Below are 19,448 nucleotides of genomic sequence, written 5' to 3'. Positions count from 1 at the left end.
TAGGTAGTTTTTCCTAGCCACCGTGCTTCTACATCTGCATTGCTTGCTGTTTGGGGTTTGAGGCTGGGTTTCTGTATAGCACTTTGTGACATCTGCTGATGTAAAAAGGGCTTTATAAATCAAATGTGATTGATCTGTCCACGTTGCCTTTGGGTAAGTGGGCATTGCTTCATGTGGCAACATCAACACTCACCTAAATAGCCCATATGCCATTGGGTGAGATACGTTTTCATCGTTTTTGGGCAGAATTGTGTGAGGTGTTATGTGTTGTTAACGATGAGCCTTGGTCAATTTAGCTCGGAATATGCCACCCTAGTCAATCTGTCACCTAATCCTGCCTAATGGGCAGGTCAGCCCTGCAAGAAAGAATTGGCTGTAAGAAGTAAGAGAACATAACATCTGGTTGTTTTTAAATGATTTCTTATGACATTGTTTGCCAGAATAAACAATGTAATGGATATTTTTCCAATCTGCGTTACCCACTCCAGTCAACAGATGGCGATGTGCGTCTTTCAGGCGATGCTTCTTGCGTGACGTATAATCTAGTGGACGGGACGGGAGGCTTCTTCAACAGCGACAAAAGGCTACTGATTTAACCATCGTTAGATGCTAGCGAACATAAACCGAAATATTGACGCTCTTAAGACCAATCTTGTGTATATTAATTTTAGTGTTTTGAACAACCTCGGTAGCTTGCTAGCGAACATAAAACCGAAACATTGAAGCTCTTTAGACCAATCTTGTGTATTTAATCTTAGTGTTTATAACACAATTACGTTTACGTGTCTACTAGTTCATTTAAACGTAATTTGCTTGTTAAATTATCAAATGTGTTAAATTGATACTGCACTAGGTTAATCGCCCGGAGCTTGAGCTCACTAAACTAGACGGAGAAAGAAGCTCTGGTGAAAGGAGAGGAAGAAGCTTTCAGAATGAAAAAGGAGGAAGAGGAGGCTATCACATTGAAAGAAGAAGAGGATGATATTACAGTGAAAGAGGAAGATGGGGAAGAGGTTTTCAGAGTGGAAGAAGAGAAGGTAAAAGCTTTCAGAATCAAAAAGGAGGAAGGTGCCATAACATTGAAAGAAGAAGAGAATGTAGTGAAAGAAGAGGAAGAACATTTTGGAGTAAAGGAGGAAGAGGAGGCTATCTCAATAATAGAGAAGCAGGAAGACGTTTTGAGAGTGAAAAAGGAGGAGGAGGAGACTGAAGATCCGATTAACACCAGTGAGTATCATCTTAAAAACGGGCACAAACTATGCAGTTCTTGAACTAATGTGGGGTTTTAAAGGGACATTCTACTGAAGTTCTACACGTGAATATGTTGTTCAGTACTGTAGGAATTGTTTAAGGGGCAATCTGCAATTGGTACATACATTTTTTGGACTTTTAAATTAGATTTATTGAATTCTCCATGTGGTCTACATTAAAGTGCACTTAATCAAATATAACAGGCTTTTAAAATTACATATTGGTGCTTAACTTCTATTTAAAATATCAAAGGGCACCCATTTTGTGGAAAGACCCTTTTACATTTAAGGCCCTGTTTAGACATATTCATGTCTCTTGTAAGACTGTGATTGTAATAGATCATAAGTTTACTATCTGTTTGATGTTCTTGTTCACATAGGAGAGAGACATGACTATCATGGATCCTCTGGGGAGCCTCAACAACATCCTGATACTGACGAGGCAGAGAAGAGTCTCTCCAGATCAGAACACCAGATGGTACAGCTTGGTCTGGTCTAGCATACAGCTTGCTCTATCGGGGTCTGGGTTTCTGTAAAGCACTTTATGACAACAGTGACATCAGCATCCATAATGATATGTGTCTGTGTCCCCTCTGTATGGTTACCAGGACAACGCTAGCCCTTCCGCCCTCCCAGAGTCCCCGTGTCGTACCTCTCCCAGTAGCACCTTACTGCTGGGTCTGAAGAGGTTGTCTGTGCGGCTGGTGGACTGCAAGAAAACAACGGGGCTGAGTGGAACTGTGAGAGGAGGAGAAGAGAAGAAAGGAGCAGATTTGACTCATCAAAGTAAGTGCTGTAGTTTAGTTTGAACAAATAAAATAGATCTGCCCACTGGTATCTGTTACCAGGACAACCAGCAGAGTTCTATTAGTTGACATGAAGATAGACTGGTGGATATGGATGTTATGAATATCAGAACACTGAAAAAGGATTCTGCCAATGAAAATAGAGACACCGATAGACTATATAAAACCTTGATGAAAGTTAGATTTAGAAAGAAAGTTTCAAGATGATCTGATGTATGGTGCATGTTTTACAAAAACCTTTCCTAAAAACATTATGGTAGAGGTAAAGTTACTGCATAGATAATAAACAGAGAGTAGCAGCAGCGTAAAAATGGGGGTGGGATCAATGCTAATAGTCGGGGTAGCAATTTGATTAACTGTTCAAGAGTCTTATGGCTTGGGGGTAGAAGCTGTTAAGACGCCTTTTTTTACCTAGACTTGGCGCTCCGGTACCGCTTGCCGTGCAGTGGCAGAGAGAACAGTGTATGACTAGGGTGGCTGGAGTCCTTTGCAATGTTTTGGGCCTTCCCCTGACACCGCCTGGTATAGAGGTCCTGGATGGCAGGAAGCTTGGCCCCAGTGACGTGCTGGGCCGTACGCACTACCCTCTGTAGTGCCTTGTGGTCGGAGGCCGATCAGTTGCCGTACCAGGCGGTGATGCAACCAGTCAGGATGCTCTTGATGGTGCAGCTGTATAGCTTTTTGAGGATCTGAGGACCCATGTCAAATCTTTTCAGTCTCCTGAGGGGGAGTAGGCGTTGTCATGCCCTCTTCACGACTGTCTTGGTGTGTTTGGACCATGATAGTTTGTTGCTGCTCCACTACAGCCCCGGCAAACCTAATGATTGTGTTGAAGTCGTGCTTGGCCATGCAGTCATGGGTGAAAAGGGAGTACAGGAGGGGAATGAGCACGCACCCCTGAGTGGCCCCTGTGTTGAGGATCAGCATGGCAGATGTGTTGTTACCTACCCTTACCACCTGGGGGCGGCCCGTCAGGAAATCCAGGATCCAGTTGCAGAGGGAGGTGTTTAGTCCCAGGTTCCTTAGCTTAGGGATCAGCTTTGAGGGCACTATGGTGTTGAACGGTAAGCTGTAGTCAATGAATAGCATTTTCACTTAGGTGTTCTTTTGTCCAGGTGGGAAAGGACAGTGTGGAGTGCAATAGAGATTGCACCATCTGTGGATCTGTTGGGGCGGAATGCAAATTGGAGTGGGTCTAGGGTTTCTGGGATAATGGGATAATGGTGTTGATGTGAGCCATGACCAGCCTTTCAAAGCACTTTATTTCTACAGACGTGAGCGCTACGGGTCGGTAGTCATTTAGGCAGGTTACCTTGGCGTTTTTGGGCACAGGGACTATGGTGGTCTGCTTGAAACATGTTGGTATTACAGACTCGGTCAGGGACCGGTTGAAAATGTCAGTGAAGACACTTGCCAGTTGGTCAGCGCATGCTCGGAGTACACGTCCTGGTAATTTTCTGGCCCTGCGGTCTTGTGAATGTTGACCTGTTTAAAGGTCTTACTCACATCGGCTGCGGAGAGCGTGATCACACAATCGTCCGGAACAGCTGATGCTCTCATGCATGCTTCAGTGTTGCTTGCCTCGAAGCGAGCTTATAAGTAATTTAACTCGTCTTGTAGGTTCGAGTCACTGGGCAGCTCGCGGCTGTGCTTCCCTTTGTAGTCTGTAATAGTTTGCAAGCCCGGCCACATCCGACGAGCATCGGAGCCGGTGTAGTATGATTCAATCTTAGTCCTGTATTGACACTGCCTGTTTGATGGTTCGTCAGAGGGCATTGCAGGATTTCTTATGAACGTCCGGGTTAGAGTCCTGCTCCTTGAAAGCGGCAGCTCTACCCTTTAGCTCAGTGCGAATGTTGCCTGTAATTCATGGCTTCTGGTTGGGGTATGTACGGTCACTGTGGGGACGACGTCATCGATGCACTTATTGATGAAGCCAGTGACTGATGTGGTGTACTCCTCAATGCCATCGGAAAAACCCCAAACATATTTCAGTCTGTGGTAGCAAAACAGTCCTGTAGCTTAGCATCTGTGTCCTCTGACCACTTCCTTATTGAGCGAGTCACTGGTACTTCCTGGTTTAGTGAGTCACTGGTACTTCCTGGTTTAGTTTTTGCTTGCAAGCAGGAATCAGGAGGATGGAGTTATGGTCAGATTTGCCAAATGGAGGGAGAGCTTTGTATGCGTCTCTGTGTGTGGAGTAAAGGTGTTCTAGAGTTTTTTTCCCTCTGGTTGCACATGTGACATGCTTGTAGAAATGACACAAAACGTATGTAAGTTTCCCTGCATTAAAGTCCCCGGCCACTAGGAGCACAGCCTCTGGATTAGCATTTTCCTGTTTCCTTATGGCCCTATACAGGTTGTTGAGTGCCTTCTTAGTGCCAGCATCGGTTTGTGGTGGTAAACAGACATCTACGAAAAATATAGATGAAAACGGTCTTGATAAATAATGTGGCCTACAGGCAAACAAAAGTCAAGATTAGTTCAATTTTGAGTCTTAAATGAGGACTGGAGCATCTAATGATGAAACATTATGGAGTCTTAAAGGAGGACTGGGATGAAAATGGAATGGAAAGGGAATATCTAGTCAGTCACAGCTGAATGCATTCACCCTAAATGTATCTTCCTCATTGAAATCAACACCTCTGAATCAGAGAGGTGTGGGGGCTGCCTTAATCGACGTTCCACGTCATCAGCGTCTGGGGAGCAGTTGTTTTTGGGGGATAACTGCTTTGCTCAAGTGCAGAACGGCAGACCTTTCCACCTTGCGTGCGTGGGGATTCGAACCAGCGACCTTTAGGTTACTGGTCCAACACTCTTAACCGCTAGTCTACAAATGTTCCAACTTCAATTAATTATTTCTCAATGATGCTTTAAAGGAGAAGTTTACCCAAAATCCAGAAACTCTGAAGTGATTCCATACTATGAAACTAGTCCAGTGGAGTTTGCCCTCTCTCCCTGTAGTGCTGTACTGAAACAGCTGCAAACACGTGACTCGTGACGTTGCTGAATGCGGGCCTCGCTCTGCTACTTTGCCAGTTAATTCTTTATTTTATTAAAGCTATGGCCTTTGGCTTTCACCTGGAATTGTTTCTTTATGTCTGAGAAAAAAACGATTTTCAACCCATAAAACATATACAAATATGATGATATCATAGTGAATTCATGACATCTGAATGAACAAGCCTTTTCATACTTTATAATATTGCCTTTGGAAAGTATTCAGACCCCTTGACCTTTTCCATATTTTGTTACGTTTCAGCCTGATTCTAAAATGAATTAAAAATAACATTTCCCCTCATCAGTCTACACACAATAATCCTTAATGACAAAAACAAAACAGGTTTTTATACATTTTTGCAAATGTATAAAAAACCTAAACAGATACCTTATTTAAATAAGTATTCAGACGCTTTGCTATGAGACTCAAATTGAGCTGAGATGCATCATGTTTCCATTGATCATCCTTGAGATGTTTCTACAACTTACCTGTGGGTAATTCAATTGATTGGACATGATTTGGAAAGGCACACACCTGTCATGAGCTTGAAGGAATGATCCTTAGAGCTCCGAGACAGGATTGTGTCACGGCACAGATCTGGGGAAATGTACCAAAACACTTCTGCAGCAGTGAAGGTCCCCAAGAACACAGTGGCCAACATCCTTCTTAAAAGGAAGACCTTTGGAACCACCAAGACTCTTCCTAGTGCTGGCCGCCTGGCCAAACTGCAAAATCCGGGCCTTGGTCAGGGAGGTGAACAAGAACCCGATGGTCACTCTGACAGAGATCCAGAGTTCCTCTGTGGAGATGTGAGAACCTTCCAGAAGGACAACCATCTCTGTAGCACTCCGTCAATCAGGCCTTTATGGTAGAGTGGCCAGACGGAATCCACTCCTCAGTAAAAAGCACATGATAACCCGCTTGGAGTTTGCCAAAAGGCACCTAAAGGATTCTCAGACCATGAGAAACAAGATTCTCTGGTCTGATGAAACCAAGATTGAACTCTTTGCCTGAATGCCAAGCGTCACGTCTAGAGGAAACCTGTCATCACCCCTACGGTGAAGCATGGGGGATGGCAACATCAAGCTGTGGGGATGTATTTCAGCGGCAGGGACTTGGAGACTAATCAGGATCGAGGGAAAGATGAACAGAGAAAATTACAGAGAGATCCTTGATGAAAACCTACTCCAGAGTGCTCGGCACCTCACTGGGGCAAAGGTTCACCTTCCAACAGGACAACGACCAAAAGCACATAGCCAAGATAATGCAGGAGTGGCTTCAGGACAAGTCTCTGAATGTCCTTGAGTGGCCCAGTCAGAAACCGGACTTGAACCCGATCGATCATCTCTGGAGAGGATGTTGGCCACTGTGAAGCAACTCCCCATCCAACCTGACAGAGCTTGAGAGGATCTGCAGAAAATAATGGGGAAAACCTCACCAAATACAGGTGTGCCAAGCTTGTAGAAAAGAAGCGTCTTACCCAAGAAGACTCTAGGCTGTAATCGCTGCTAAAGGTGCTTCAACAAAGTACTGAGTAAATGGTCTCAATATTTACGTAAATGTGACATTTCAGGGTTTTTTTTTGAAAAAATTCATACAAACCTGTTTTTGCTTTGACATTATGGGGTGTTGTGTATAGATTGATGAGGGGGAAATGAAAAAATTTAAAGAATCAATTTTAGAATAAGGCGGTTGGAACAAGAAATTTTTTACTGTTTTCTACATTGTAGAATAATAGTGAAGACATCAAAACTATGAAATAACACATGGAATCATGTAGTATCCTACAAAGTGTTAAACAAGTCAAAATATATTTTATGAGTTTCTTCAAAGTAGTCACCCTTTGCCTTGATGACAGCTTTGCACACTCTTGGCATTCTCTCAACCAGCTTCATGAGGTAGTCACCTGGAATGCTTTTCCAACTGTCTTGAAGGAGTTCCCACAAATGCTGAGCACTTGTTGACTGCTTTTCCTTCACTCTGCGGTCCGACTCATCCCTAACCATCTCAGTTGGGTTGAGGTCGGGGGATTGTGGAGGCCAGGTCATCTGATGCAGCACTCCATCACTCTCCTTCTTGGTAAAATAGCCCTTACACAGCCTGGAGGTGTGTTGGGTCATTGTCCTGTTGAAAAACAAATGATAGTCCCATTAAGCCCAAACCAGATGGGATGGCGTATTGCTGCAGAATGCTATGGTAGCCATGCTGGTTAAGTGTGCCTTGAATTCTAAATAAATCACAGACAGTGTCACCAGCAAAGCACCCCCACACCATAACACCTCCTCCATGCTTTACGGTGGGAAATACACATGCAGAGATCATCCATTCACCCACACCGCGTCTCACAAAGACACGGCGGTTGGAACAAGAAATCTCCTATTTGGACTAATTTCCACCGGTCTAATGTCCATTGCTCGTGTTTCTTGGGCCAAGCAAGTCTCTTCTTTTTATTGGTGTCCTTTAGTGGTAGTTACTTTGCAGCAATTCAACCATGACGGCCTGACTCAAACAGTCTCCTCTGAACAGTTGATGTTGAGGTGTGTCTGTTACTTGAACTCTGTGAAGCATTTATTTGGGCTGCAATTTCTGAGGCTGGTAACTCTAATGAACTTATCCTCTGCAGCAGAGGTAACTCTGGGTCTTCCATTCCTTTGGCGGTCCTCATGAGAGCCAGTTTCATCATAGCACTTGATGGTTTTTGTGACTGCACTTGAAGAAACGTTCAAAGTTATTGAAATGTTCCGTATTGACCGACCTTCATGTCTTAAAGTAATGATGGACTGTTGTTTCTCTTTGTTTATTTGAGCTGTTCTTGCCGTAATATGGACTTGGTCTTTTACCAAATAGGGCTGTCTTCTGTATACCCCCCCCTACCTTGTCACAACACAACTGATTTGCTCAAACGTATTATGAATGAAATCAATTGCACAAATTAACTTTTAAGAAGGCACACCTGTTAATTGAAATGCATTTCAGGTGACTACCTCATGAAGCTGGTTGAGAGAATGCCAAGAGTGTGCAAAGCTGTCATCAAGGCAAAGGGTGACTACTTTGAAGTAACTCATATAAAATATATTTTGATTTGTTTAACACTTATTTGGTTACTACATGATTCCATATGTATTATTGCATAGTTTTGATGTCTTCACTATTATTCTTAAATGTAGAAAATAGTAAAAATGAAGAAAAACCCTTGAATGAGTAGGTGTTCTAAAACTTAAACGAAAATATAAACGCAACAATTTCAACGATTGTTTTCAGTCCAACTCTAATTTAGCATATCTGATTCAGCTTGTTAAGGTCTTGTTGAGCAGCTAATAAGTAGAATCAGGTGTGTTAAATTAGAGCTGGACTGATAACCCACAGGACGGTACATCTCCAGGAAGAGGGGGGTTGGGCAGCCTTGATATAAGCAAATCAGTCAATGTAAAAAAATAAATTAGGCACTAATCTATGGACTTAACATGACTGGGCAGGCGCGCAGCCATTGGTGGGCCAGCCAATCAGAATACATTTTTCCCCACAAAAGGGCTGTATTACAGAGAGAAATACTCCTCAGTTTCATCAGCTGTCGGGATGGCTGGTCTCAGACGATATGGAGGTCCTGGGCTGGCGTTGTTATACGTGGTCTGCGGTTGTGAGGCCGGTTGGATGCACTGCCAAATTCTCTAAAAAGACGGAGTTACATCTCCTGTGGATATTCCTGCAGTCAGCATGCCAATTGCACACTCCCTCAAAACTTGAGACATCTGTGGCATTGTGTGACACAACTGCATATTTTAATGGCCTTTTATTGTCCCCAGCACAAGATGCACCCTTGTAATGATCATGCTGTTTAATCAGCTTCTTGATATGCCACAACTGTCAGGTGGATGGATTATCTTGTCAAAGGAGAAATGTTCACTAACAAGGATTTAAAAAATATGTGCACAAGATTTGAGAGAATAAGGCTTTTGTGCGCTTGGAAAATCTGTGTGTTTATATTTTTAGGAACAAAATATTTCACATTATTTTAGACTTTACCCATTATATCATGACATTAGTGATAGTCAAAATGTAAAAAATGTGTGAATGTCTAAATCAGATGAATTGCCATTTAAACAGGACCCTTTCGACAATGGGGAGATGTTACTGATGTGCTTTGTGTCTGTCTCCAATGCAAAAAAAAAACTTCCACTCAAAATTACTTCTTTACTTATTTTAGGTTGAAGGAAATGTGTAGGTCTCATTCTGTATCATACAGCTATTAAGGTTATACATTTACAACCACCTGCACGATAGGAATCCAGAGATGTCTGTCTTGAGTGTCCTAGAACTGTCTAGTTCTGACTTATAAAACAGAATGAATGAAAACTTATCAGTAATTACCAGGAAGATCTAAAACATCATTTGTTTTGAAATCACAGCAAGATTGTTTTAATTGATGAAATGTTTGAAAACTGTCCTCAGGCTATTGAGGGATCTGATTTGGATTAAACCTCACAGCAAGGCAGTTTTATCATGTGGAGGTTTCATTCAGGTCTCTCTTTAAATAAACACTGTCTTTGGCAGGAGAAAAACCAAAGTCGGAGGAACCAGAGACGTCCAAACCAGCAAGACGACACCTCTGCTCCCAGTGTGGAAATAGTTTTACCAAGTTAGGAAGCCTGAAAAGACATGAGAGGACACACACAGGAGAGAATCCACACCATTGTGCCCAGTGTGGAAAGAGTTTTAAGGAGTTAGGAAAGCTGAAAGCTCACGAGCGAATACACACAGGAGAGAAGCCATACCATTGCTCTCAGTGTGGAAATACTTTTAACCGGTTAGACAACCTGAAATCACATCAGCAAATACACACAGTGGAGAAGCCTTACCACTGCTCCCACTGTGGAAAGAGTCTTAACCGGTTAGACACCCTGAAAAGACATGAGAGGGCACACACAGGAGCGAAGCCACACCATTGTGCCCAGTGTGGAAAGAGTTTTAACCACTTAGGAAACATGAAAACTCATGAGCGAATACACACAGGGGAGAAGCCTTTCCATTGCTCCCAGTGTGGAAAAAGTTTTAACCGGTTAGACAACCTGAAATCTCATCAGCAAATACACACAGTGGAGAAGCCTTACCACTGCTCCCATTGTGGAAAGAGTTTTAACCAGTTAAACACCCTGAAAAAACATGAGAGGGCACACACAGGAGCGAAGCCACACCATTGCACCCAGTGTGGAAAGAGTTTTTACCACTTAGGAAACATGAAAACTCATGAGCTAATACACACAGGGGAGAAGCCTTTCCATTGCTCCCAGTGTGGAAAGAGTTTTAACCGGTTAGACAACCTGAAAGCTCATCTGAGAATCCACACAGGAGAGAAGAATAACTTATCCTAGTGTGTAAATTGATATTTCATATCACATTGACTTAAAGTTCATCAGAGGACATACACAGTGCTCCCATTGTCTTATACAGTGAGGGAAAAAAGTATTTGATCCCCTGCTGATTTTGTACGTTTGCCCACTGACAAAGAAATGATCAGTCTATAATTTTAATGGTAGGTTTATTTGAACAGTGAGAGACAGAATAACAACATAAAAATCCAGAAAAATGCATGTCAAAAATGTTATAAATTGATTTGCATTTTAATGAGGGAAATAAGTATTTGACCCCCTCTCAATCAGAAAGATTTCTGGCTCCCAGGTGTCTTTTATACAGGTAACGAGCTGAGATTAGGAGCACATTCTTAAAGGGAGTGCTCCTAATCTCAGTTTGTTACCTGTATAAAAGACACCTGTCCACAGAAGCAATCAATCAATCAGATTCCAAATTCTCCACCATGGCCAAGACCAAAGAGCTCTCCAAGGATGTCAGGGACAAGATTGTAGACCTACACAAGGCTGGAATGGGCTACAAGACCATCGCCAAGCAGCTTGGTGAGAAGGTGACAACAGTTGGTGCGATTATTCGCAAATGGAAGAAACACAAAATAACTGTCAATCTCCCTCGGCCTGGGTCTCCATGCAAGATCTCACCTCATGGAGTTGCAATGATCATGAGAACGGTGAGAAAACAATTAGTAACACACTACGCCGTGAAGGACTGAAATCCTGCAGCGCCCGCAAGGTCCCTGCTCAAGAAAGCACATATACAGGCCCGTCTGAAGTTTGCCAATGAACATCTGAATGATTCAGAGGAGGACTGGGTGAAAGTGTTGTGGTCAGATGAGACCAAAATCGAGCTCTTTGGCATCAACTCAACTCGCCGTGTTTGGAGGAGGAGGAATGCTGCCTATGACCCTAAGAACACCATCCCCACCGTCAAACATGGAGGTGGAAACATTATGCTTTGGGGGTGTTTTTCTGCTAAGGGGACAGGACAACTTCACCGCATCAAAGGGACGATGGACGGGGCCATGTACCATCAAATCTTGGGTGAGAACCTCCTTCCCTTAGCCAGGTCATTGAAAATGGGTCGTGGATGGGTATTCCAGCATGACAATGACCCAAAACACACGGCCAAGGCAACAAAGGAGTGGCTCAAGAAGAAGCACATTAAGGTCAATGGAGTGGCCTAGCCAGTCTCCAGACCTTAATCCCATAGAAAATCTGTGGAGGGAGCTGAAGGTTCGAGTTGCCAAACGTCAGCCTCGAAACCTTAATGACTTGGAGAAGATCTGCAAAGAGGAGTGGGACAAAATCCCTCCTGAGATGTGTGCAAACCTGGTGGCCAACTACAAGAAATGTCTAACCTCTGTGATTGCCAACAAGGGTTTTGCCACCAAGTACTAAGTCATGTTTTGCAGAGGGGTCAAATACTTATTTCCCTCATTAAAATGCAAATCAATTTATAACATTTTTGACATGCGTTTTTTTCTGGATTTCTTTGTTGTTATTCTGTCTCTCACTGTTCAAATAAACCTACCATTACATTTATAGACTGATCATTTCTTTGTCAGTGGGCAAACGTACAAAATCAGCAGGGGATCAAATACTTTTTTCCCTCACTGTATCACTTCACATATTGGCTACTTAAAATTTATGAGAGAACACACATACTGCTCGTACACTTGTCTCATATATATTTACTAAAATAGAATTGTACTTTTGGTCATGCCCCATTAAATCAAACTGTATAAAGCTGTATGTTTTTCATTCAACTTCTGCTCCTAACCTGTACCTCAGCACATTGTATATAGCCTCATTATTGTTATTTTACTGTGTTACTTTTTATTTATATAGTTTATTTAGTAAATATTTTCTTAACTCTTCTTTTTCTTAAAACTGCATTGTTGGTTAAGGGCTTCTAAGTAAGCATTTCACGGTAAGGTCTACACCGGTTGTATTCAGCGCATGTGACAAATAACATTTGATTTGAACTGAATATGGAGCATGTCAGTTTCAATGTTACGGTCTTTGATTAAATTCTATTTTTCAAATTCAGGCTGTGTGTTTATCTGCGTCATTCCTTGTGGTCCTGTAGCTCAGTTGGTAGAGTATGGTGCTTGTAAAACCAGGGTAGGGGGTTTGATTCCCGGGACCAACCATATGTAACATGTATGCATGTACGAATGCAAATCGCTTTGGATAAAAGTGTCTGCTAAATGACATATACAGTGGTATTCACTCCCCCTTGGCATTTTTCCTATTTTGTTGCCAGACAACCTGTAATTTTTGGGGGGGTTTGTATCATTTCATTTACACAACATGCCTACCACTTTGAAGATGCAAAATATTTTTGGGGGTGAAACAAACAAGAAATAAGACAATAAAACGGAATACTTGAGCGTGCATAACTTTTCACCCCCCAAAGTCAATACTTTGTAGAGCCACCTTTTGCAGCAATTACAGCTGCAAGTCTCTTGGGGTATGTCTCTATAAGCTTGGCACATCTAGCCACTGGGATTTCTGCCCATTCTTCAAGGCAAAACTGCTCCAGCTCCTTCAAGTTGGATGGGTTCTGCTGGTGTAAAAAGCAGCATTCCCCAAGAGAGGATGGCTTTCACTTCAGCAGTGATAAATTCATGAACTTCTTTGAGGAAAAGATCATGACCATTAGAAAGCAAATTACGGACTCCTCTTTGAATCTGCGTATTCCTCCAGGGCTTAGCTGTCCTGGATCTGCACAGCTCTGCGAGGGCCTGGGATCGGGAGAGACACTTAAGTGTTTTAGTACTATATCTCTTGACACAATGATGAAAATAATCATGGCCTCTAAACCTTCAAGCTGCATACTGGATCCTATTCCTACTAAACTGCTGAAGGAGCTGCTTCCTGTGCTTGGCCCTCCTATGTTGAACATAATAAACAGCTCTCTATCCACCGGATGTGTACCAAACTCACTAAAAGTGGCAGTGATAAAGCCTCTCTTGAAAAAGCCAAACCTTGACCCGGAAAATATAAAAAACTATCGGCCTATATCGAATCTTCCATTCCTCTCAAAAATTTTAGAAAAAGCTGTTGCGCAGCAACTCACTGCCTTTCTGAAGACAAACAATGTATACGAAATGCTTCAGTCTGGTTTTAGACCCCATCATAGCACTGAGACTGCACTTGTGAAGGTGGTAAATGACCTTTTAATGGCGTCAGACCGAGGCTCTGCATCTGTCCTCGTGCTACTAGACCTTAGTGCTGCCTTTGACACCATCGATCACCACATTCTTTTGGAGAGACTGGAAACCCAAATTGGTCTACACGGACAAGTTCTGGCCTGGTTTAGATCCTACCTGTCGGAAAGATATCAGTTTGTCTCTGTGAATGGTCTGTCCTCCGACAAATCAACTGTACATTTCGGTGTTCCTCAAGGTTCCGTTTTAGGACCACTATTGTTTTCACTATATATTTTACCTCTTGGGGATGTTATTCGAAAACATAATGTTAACTTTCACTGCTATGCGGATGACACACAGCTGTACATTTCAATGAAACATGGTGAAGCCCCAAAATTGCCCTCGCTAGAAGCCTGTGTTTCAGACATAAGGAAGTGGATGGCTGAAAACTTTTTACTTTTAAACTCGGACAAAACAGAGATGCTTGTTCTAGGTCCCAAGAAACAAAGAGATCTTCTGTTAAATCTGACAATTCATCTTGATGGTTGTAAAGTCGTCTCAAATAAAACTGTGAAGGACCTCGGCGTTACTCTTGACCCTGATCTCTCTTTTGACGAACATATCAAGACTGTTTCAAGGACAGCTTTTTTCCATCTACGTAACATTGCAAAAATCAGAAATTTTCTGTCCAAAAATGATGCAGAAAAATTAATCCATGCATTTGTTACTTCTAGGTTAGACTACTGCAATGCTCTATTTTCCGGCTACCCGGATAAAGCACTAAATAAACTTCAGTTAGTGCTAAATACGGCTGCTAGAATCCTGACTAGAACCAAGAAATTTGATCATATTACTCCAGTGCTAGCTTCCCTACACTGGCTTCCTGTTAAGGCAAGGGCTGATTTCAAGGTTTTACTGTTAACCTATAAAGCGTTACATGGGCTTGCTCCTACCTATCTTTCCGAGTTGGTCCTGCCGTACATACCAATACGTACGCTACGGTCACAAGACGCAGGCCTCCTAATTGTCCCTAGAATTTCTAAGCAAACAGCGGGAGGCAGGGCTTTCTCCTATAGATCTCCATTTTTATGGAACAGTCTGCCTACCCATGTGAGAGACGCAGACTCGGTCTCAACCTTTAAGTCTTTACTGAAGACTTATCTCTTCAGTAGGTCATATGATTGAGTGTAGTCTGGCCCAGGAGTGTGAAGGTGAACGGAAAGGCTGGAGCAACGAACAGCCCTTGCTGTCTCTGCCGGGCCGGTTCCCCTCTCCACTGGGGTTCTCTGCCTCTAACCCTGTTGCAGGGGCTGAGTCACTGGCTTGCTGGTGCTCTTTCATGCCGTCCCTGGGAGGGGTGCGTCACTTGAGTGGGTTGAGTTACTGACGTGATCTTCCTGTCTGGGTTGGCGCCCCCCCCTTGGTTTGTGCTGTGGTGGAGACCTCTGTGGGCTATACTCGGCCTTGTCTCAGGATTGTAAGTTGGTGGTTGGGGATATCCCTCTAGTGGTGCGGGGGCTGTGCTTTGGCGGAGTGGGTGGGGTTATATCCTTCCTGTTTGGCCCTGTCCGGGGGTTTCTTCGGATGGGGCCACAGTGTCTCCGGACCGCTCCTGTCTCAGCCTCCAGTATTTATGCTGCAGTAGTTTATGTGTCGGGGGGCTGGGGTTAGTTGGTTATACCTGGAGTACTTCTCCTGTCTTATCCAGTGTCCTGTGTGAATTTAAGTATGCTCTCTCTAATTCTCTCGTTCTCTCTTTCTCTCTGAGAACCTGAGCCCTAGGACCATACGTCAGGACTACCGGGCATGATGACACCTTGCTGTCCCCAGTCCGCCTGGCCTTGCTGCTATTCCAGTTTCAACTGTTCTGCCTGCGGCTACGAAACCCCTACCTGTCCCAGACCTGCTGTTTTCAACTCTTTAATGATCGGCTATGAAAAGCCAACTGAGAGACCTGAGCCCTAGGACCATACGTCGGGACTACCGGCCGTGGTGACTCCTTGCTGTCCCCAGTCCGCCTGGCCTTGCTGCTATTCCAGTTTCAACTGTTCTGCCTGCGGTTATGGAACCCCTACCTGTCCCAGACCTGCTGTTTTCAACTCTTAATGATCGGCTATGAAAAGCCAACTGAGATTTATTCCTGATTATTATTTGACCATGCTTGTCACTTATGAACATTTTTGAACATCTTGGCATGGTTCTGTTATAATCTCCACCCGGCACAGCCAGAAGAGGACTGGCCACCCCTCATAGCCTGGTTCCTCTCTAGGTTTCTTCCTAGGTTTTCGCCTTTCTAGGGAGTTTTTCCTAGCCACCGTGCTTCTACACCTGCATTACTAGCTGTTTGGGGTTTTAGGCTGGGTTTCTGTACAGCACTTCGAGATATTAGCTGATGTAAGAAGGGCTATATAAAATAAAATTGATTGATTGATTGAGTGTACAGCAATCTTTAAGTCATACCACAGATTCTCAATTGGATTGAGGTCTGGGCTTTGACTAGGCCATTCCAAGACATTTAAATGTTTCCCCTTAAACCACTCAAGTGTTGCTTTAGCAGTATGCTTAGGGTCATTGTCCTGCTGGAAGGTGGAACCTCCGTCCCAGTCTCAAATCTCTGGAAGACTGAAATAGGTTTCCCTCAAGAATTTCCCTGTATTTAGCGCCATCCATCATTCCTTCAATTCTGACCAGTTTCCCACCACTATTTGCTAGTTGCCACCACTATGCTTCACTGTGGGGATGGGGTTCTCGGGGTGATGAGAGGTGTTGGGTTTGCGCTAAACATTGTGTTTTCCTTGATGGCCAAAAAGCTCAATTCTATTTTCATCTGAGCAGAGTACCTTCTTCCATATGTTCGGGGAGTCTCCCACATGCCTTTTGGCGAACACCAAAAGTGTTTGCTTATTCTTTTCTTTAAGCAATGGCTTTTTTCTGCCCACTCTTCCGTAAAGCCCAGCTCTGTGGAGTGTACAGCTTAAAGTGGTCCTATGGACAGATACTCCAATCTCCGTTGTGGAGCTTTGCAGCTCCTTCAGGGTTATATTTGGTCTCTTTGCTGCCTCACTGATTAATGCACTCCTTGCCTGGTCCATGAGTCTTGGCAGATTGTGGTGCCATATTCTTTCAATTTTTTTTATAATGGATTTAATGGTGCTCCTTGGGATGTTCAAAGTTTCAGATATTTTTTTATAACCCAACCCTGATCTGTACTTCTCCACAACTTTGTCCCTGACCTGTTTGGAGAGCTCCTTGGTCTTCATGGTGCCGCTTGCTTGGTGGTGCCCCTTGCTTAGTGGTGTTGCAGACTCTGGGGCCTTTCAGAACAGGTGTATATATACTGAGATCATGTGACAGATCATGTGACACTTAGATTGCACACAGGTGGACTTTCTTTAACTAATTATGTGACTTCTGAAGGTAATTCGTTGCACCAGATCTTATTTAGGGGCTTCATAGCTAAGGGGGTGAATACATATGCACGCACCACTTGGACTGTTTTGTGTATGTCCATTACATGAAATCCAAATACAAATACATTTAAATTACAGGTTGTAATGCAACAAAATAGGAAAAATGCCAAGGGGGGTGAATACTTTTGCAAGGCATGTGGGGAGTCTCCCACATGCCTTTTGGCGAACACCAAACGTGTTTGCTTATACTTTTCTTTAAGCAATGGCTTTTTTCTGGCCACTCTTCCGTAAAGCCTACCAAACATTTGGAACAACTTCCTAATATTGAGTTGCAACCCCCTTTTTCCCTCAGAACAGCCTCAATTCGTCGGGACATGGTCTCTACAAGGTGTGGAAAGCGTTCTACAGGGATGCTGGCCCATGTTGACTCCAATGCTTCCCACAATTGTTCCAAGTTGGCTGGATGTCGTTTGGGTGCATCCTCCTGAGTGATTTTCAGAAAAATAAAAATGGTAAAACATTAAAAAAGTTATCCTTTTTAGATAAAACAATACTAAATATAATCACATCACCAAATAAATGATTCAAACATACTATTTTGCAATGAAGGTCTACAGTAGCCTCAACAGCACTCTGTAGGGTAACCCCATGGTATAGCACGGAGGACAGCTAGCTTCCGTCCTCCTCTGGGTACATTGACTTCAACACAAAACCTAGGAGGCTCATGGTTCTCAAGCACTTCCATAGACTTAATAGGCTAGGTTGTAGCAACCTCATGATGGGTATAGGGAAAAGTATCATGTAGTAGCATAAACCTATCGCTGTTACATTGAACAGGGTGAATGGAATATGAATGACAGTCATCCAATGTGGTGTAATAGAAATAGGGCCATGCTCATGAAAAACAAAATGTCCTCCCTCATCTTAAACGGCACCAACCGCCGCTGTTTGGGTGGTGGACCATTCTTGGTACACATGGGAAACTGTTGAGCTGGAAAAACCCAGCAGCGTTGCAATTCTTGACACAAACCGGTGCGCCTGGCACCTACTACTATACCCCGTTCAAAGGCACTTAAATATTTTGTCTCCCACATTCACCCTCTGAATGGCACACATACACAATCCATGTCTCATTTGTCTCAAGGCTTAAACATCCTTCTTTAACCGGTCTCCTCCCCTTCATCTACACTGATTGAAGTGGATTTAACAAGTGACATCAATAAGGGATCATAGCTTTCACCTGGATTCACCTAGTCAGTCAATGTCATGGACGGAGCAGGTGTTCTTAATGTTTTGTATACTCAGTGTACATCACTAAAGATAATCAAGTGCCATTGGCATGTGATGCATTTGCTCTATTGTTTACAGGATGATTTGTATCTTATAGAGCGTGGCTTTAAGGGAATAGTATGGTCACTTCTAGATAAAAACGAATGTGAGAAATGAACAGAATAAATGTGTATTAACACTACCTATTCATAGAAGTGAGCGTCATATCAGCATAGTCATTGTGCATGTTTTGCTGGCCTGTCTTGTTCAATCCAATACTTACAATTTGTGCTAAATTAGGATATTATACTGAATTAAATCAACCAGACTCGGAGGGAAACGTCAACATGTATTTTCTTCTTCTTCAATGAGGTTTAACGGCGGTTGGCATCCAATTTGTTGCATTACCGCCACCTACTAGACTGGAGTACAACTCCCTTATCTTTCCTTGAAAAATAAAATAAACCAAAGCAAAGAAATATCCTACCATCTAACACTACACTCACACCTTCAACACTACAACTAATAATTAACCCCACCCTTCTCCACTATTTAAATACACTCACTCCTACCTCATGCCCTCAATCTGAAATGATGGGACATCACCACTTAACACTCCCTGTAACTCTTCTGCTGTCAAGTCTCGCACACCCAAATATCTCTCTGCAGCTGCCACCACAACCTCAATTTTCTTCGATTTGCGTTCCATCCCTGCAGTACAATTAATAACCATTGCTATAAACGCTAAAAATCCAATCTTGCTGAACCATATATCACTTTTTGGTTTATCCCTCTGTACTGGTACATCTCTACTACTCACACCATTTCTCTCAGGATCCCTCCCCCTTGACCCATCTTCCTCTACTTTCTTCACTGCCTCCGCATATGACAACTTCTTCTCTACTCTTACCCTGGATACCTCAACCTGCTTCTCTCGCACTGGACATGTCTGATCCCCAGCCCCATGGCCACCCCTACAATTAGCACATACCACCACTTCCCCCACTGATTCACACTCCTTAGTCTCATGTCCTTCTGCACACTTCTCACACCTTGGAACCTCCCTCCTACACACTGCTGCCACATGCCCATAAGTTTGACACCTGTAACATCTTAAGGTATTCGGCACATATGCTCTCACTGGATAACTTATATATCCTAACCTCACTTTCTCAGGCAAAGACTCAACTT

General features: G+C 43.2%; 1 protein-coding gene across 1 annotated transcript; it reads left to right on the top strand.

Annotated features, from left to right (window-relative positions):
* Positions 1-206: 206 nt before the first annotated feature.
* On the top strand, positions 207-10,305 carry LOC311120523 (uncharacterized protein; the record flags this gene model as incomplete). Its single annotated transcript, XM_084195108.1, has 7 exons — positions 207-216; positions 991-1,227; positions 1,631-1,728; positions 1,859-2,036; positions 9,609-9,841; positions 10,010-10,113; positions 10,287-10,305. The coding sequence occupies 7 exons, from the start codon at positions 207-209 to the stop codon at positions 10,303-10,305; spliced, it is 879 nt and encodes a 292-aa protein (XP_084051234.1).
* Between the last annotated feature and the right edge of the window lie 9,143 nt (positions 10,306-19,448).

The sequence above is a fragment of the Coregonus lavaretus genome, assembly GCF_964263955.1.
Source record: "Coregonus lavaretus genome assembly, contig: HAP1_SCAFFOLD_47, whole genome shotgun sequence".
Lineage (NCBI taxonomy): Eukaryota > Metazoa > Chordata > Actinopteri > Salmoniformes > Salmonidae > Coregonus > Coregonus lavaretus.
The sequence above is the reverse complement of the archived record's forward strand: the minus strand, read 5'-3'. Positions and strand labels throughout refer to the sequence as shown.